The sequence below is a fragment of the Astatotilapia calliptera genome, chromosome 14 (assembly GCF_964374335.1).
Source record: "Astatotilapia calliptera chromosome 14, fAstCal68.1, whole genome shotgun sequence".
NCBI classification, from domain to species: Eukaryota; Metazoa; Chordata; class Actinopteri; order Cichliformes; family Cichlidae; genus Astatotilapia; species Astatotilapia calliptera.
The window spans coordinates 1,189,425-1,192,500 of record NC_137435.1 but is presented as its reverse complement, the minus strand read 5'-3'; the positions used below and the strand labels follow the sequence as shown (position 1 = coordinate 1,192,500).

Genomic DNA, 3,076 nt, shown 5'->3' with positions numbered 1-3,076 from the left:
CACCCACAGAGACAGCCCCTGCTGAGCCTGACATTCAGGATGAAGACCAGGTAAACCCAGAACCGGCCGTTAAGTGTCCAATAATGAGAGAGGGAGAGCTCAGAGCGAGCTTATGTCCTGGTTCTGTTTTTAAACCCGAGCCTGAGTTTCCTGAGTGACTCTGTGTCTCGGTTCAGACCTGGGACCCCGAAGACACCCCGGTTACCGGCCGCAGGGCGTCTCTGGCGGACCTGACCTGCCTGGATGACATCGAGGCGCTCAGCGTCCGGCAGCTGAAGGAAATCCTGGCCAGGAACTTTGTGGACTACAAAGGCTGCTGTGAGAAGTGGGAGCTGATGGAGAGAGTGAGGCGCCTGTACCAGGACCAGCAGAGCCTGCTGGGTGAGAGAGTCCACTGTTAACACGAAACAGACTTAATACATATACAGAAGGAGAGCGCCCCCTACAGTTACGCTTTCATGATACTCAAAGAAAACAACGTGCACTAAAATTCAAAAGGGAAGTGATTCTGAGTTTGTCCTGTTTGGTTCACGTTTGCACCAAATGGTAAATGGACTGATTCTCCCAGAGTGCTCAAAGCGCTCAGCATTTAAATCGGATCAGTTCTGATCACAGACGTGAAAAATAAGTTAGAGTAGGAAAAGTTTCCTCACGAGCGGACGTCCTCTCGGTTTAGAGAGGATGCTGCACACAGGCCTCCGTTCTTCAAACACTTTTGAAACAGCTTTCTTGTGTTTCTGTTTTGCTTTCAGCTGCCAACGCTGTGAACGCTTCAGGTGAGTCTGATCACACCGAGTAACGCTGATGTCGTGTTTACATGCTGTTATTAAAGAAGCGGTTGTCGCTCCTTCGTCTCCAGAATCGGGCGGTGTCGGCACCGGAGGTCTGGAGGAGAACCTCTGTAAGATCTGTATGGACTCCCCCATCGACTGCGTGCTGCTGGAGTGCGGTCACATGGTCACCTGCACCAAGTGTGGAAAGAGAATGAGCGAGTGCCCCATGTGTCGCCAGTACGTCGTCAGAGCCGTCCACGTCTTCCGGTCCTGATCCTGGCTGCGGCTGAACCCAGGTAACCCGACCCAGACCTGGCAAACCAGTTTAACCCAGAGCGTGCATCCAGACCTAGTTTAACAAACTGGGCGCTGCCGCTTTAACAGTCTGATGTTGTTCTGGATTTAAACGAGTCTTCTTAAAGTGTTTTTTCCCTTCTTTGTAGGACCGACTGCCTCCAAAGCAATAAACTGTAATCAGGTCTTTCTGAAGGGAACTTGACAGAATGGGCTTTTATTTTGATAACTTTATTTTTCTAATGGTATGCCTGTCTGAAGACGGTGAGACGGGACCTTACCCCACCTTCAGAGCTGCTGTTTAGATGCACACACTGAATGTACAAACTCTCGCTGCGGAGAGTTCACCGCACATTTGTGAACTAATCGATTGAGAAACCACCGTGCCTTCATCGCCTTGCCGCCGCCTCGGTCTGACCTGCGGCCGTCAGCCTGCGCGCAGCCAGGCAGGAGTCTACCAATGCAGCAGGTGATGACAACCAGGAAGTCCTCGCGGTGCCTTCAAGTCCACGCTCGGCCTGCGTTCTTATCACAGTCATGTTTACGCTGCAATAAGGAAGTGAAGCGAACAGCAGCCGGCCCTCAGCCTTCAGTGTAATAACAGCAGCTTCAATGTGTCCTACACAGGAAGTTAATGATGCATTCTTCACATGGAACCATCTGTTCAGACAGATTTCTGTTTTACAGATAGTTTGCATAATTAACTGGTTTTTTTAAGGAAATACTCAGGGAACCATCTTTAAATATCTATTTCTGTCTGAACGGCAGCCTAAACCTGGAAAGATGTTTTTGTTACAGAAGGAACATCTGCAGTCACGTCTCATATTCACACTAAATTTACCCTCAGTCACTGTCACTAACAGGAAACCACAGGAACATGAAAACCAGTATCCTTCTAATTACCATTTACAGTAAAGTCCAATCGTACACCTTCACATACGTGACATCATAGCAGGAACCAGCAGGGGGCAGCACACACATCACCTGAACTAAACAAACTCTAAGGATGGGACCAAATGCATAACGTGGAGCCGGCGCTTCCCCTGACGTCCGTGCACACGCTCACATTTCTGAATATTTTTAGGGCAACAAAGAAGTTCACGATGAAGGATTCAGACTTGGGTGGAGAAATGTCAGGACAGCATTCAGAGTCGGTGCTTATCACAAGGAACAAAGTCGGGAAACCGCGATTCCCAGCTAGCGTGTTGGCATGTAAGCACTTGCAGACTCAGAGGTCAGATTTCTTCCTGGCCTGGACCTCCAGCTCTTCATCCTCTCTGCCTGGAAACGACACAAACTGGAGGTTTGGGTGAAGCCGGAGCTTTAAATGTATTAACAGGTTTACTGGAAACAGCAGAGGCCCTGAAACGCTAACATGAGGGACTCCTTAAAGACAGAGGAAGACTGTTTGTGTGTTATTGAGCTTTTAGACTTTTTGGATTTAAGTTGACTTTGTTTGCACTAAACTGTTGATTTTAAACTGTTTTTCAGCAGGTTTGCAGGAGGACGGTTTGTCCTTTTCCCGAGGTTTTTATTCTAGTGAAATCACTGTGTTTGATCTTTGTGAACATTTTGGATTCAGATGGTGTTACTCGCTGGCCTTTAACCTGTAACTTCTTCCTCTGTGGTGCAGTGGGATCATGCGAGCTCAGCTGTGGAGCTCACACTGCACTATAGAGCTTCTAGCTGAAACTTACACAGGACCTTGTGTCTGTGAGCACGGTGAGGCGGGGCCAGTGAAAACAGCACAGCTGGAATGTAAACCTCTAATCCAGCTGTTTCCTCATTAGTCCCCTGGCTGCGAGCTTTTTAAAAGGACACACTGTGATCTGCAGACTTTAAGTTTTTACTTTAGCCGCCTCACGTTGACCTGTCTCTGTGTTGGAACCTTTATTTACTCAGAATGTTTCTGCAGCTACCAGTGAGACACGTTTTTACAGAGCGACAGGAAGCTTTATTTTTCTGAGTGAGCTTTGCATCGTATTCTAATAAAACTTGATTTTCATTGA

General features: G+C 48.0%; 1 protein-coding gene across 4 annotated transcripts in view; it reads left to right on the top strand.

Moving 5' to 3' along the window:
* The window catches only part of rffl (ring finger and FYVE-like domain containing E3 ubiquitin protein ligase), an 11,758-nt gene extending 8,682 nt beyond the window's left edge, over positions 1–3,076 (top strand). For all 4 annotated transcript variants that reach the window (XM_026191894.2, XM_026191896.2, XM_026191893.2 and 1 more), the window contains exons 4-8: positions 1–50; positions 177–381; positions 753–776; positions 860–1,069; positions 1,217–3,076. The exon at positions 1–50 is cut by the window's left edge and continues 199 nt beyond it. In XM_026191894.2, the coding sequence (XP_026047679.1) occupies positions 1–50; positions 177–381; positions 753–776; positions 860–1,047 (467 nt within the window). In that variant the 3' untranslated portion in view covers positions 1,048–1,069; positions 1,217–3,076. The remainder of the gene's footprint in view (positions 51–176; positions 382–752; positions 777–859; positions 1,070–1,216) is intronic.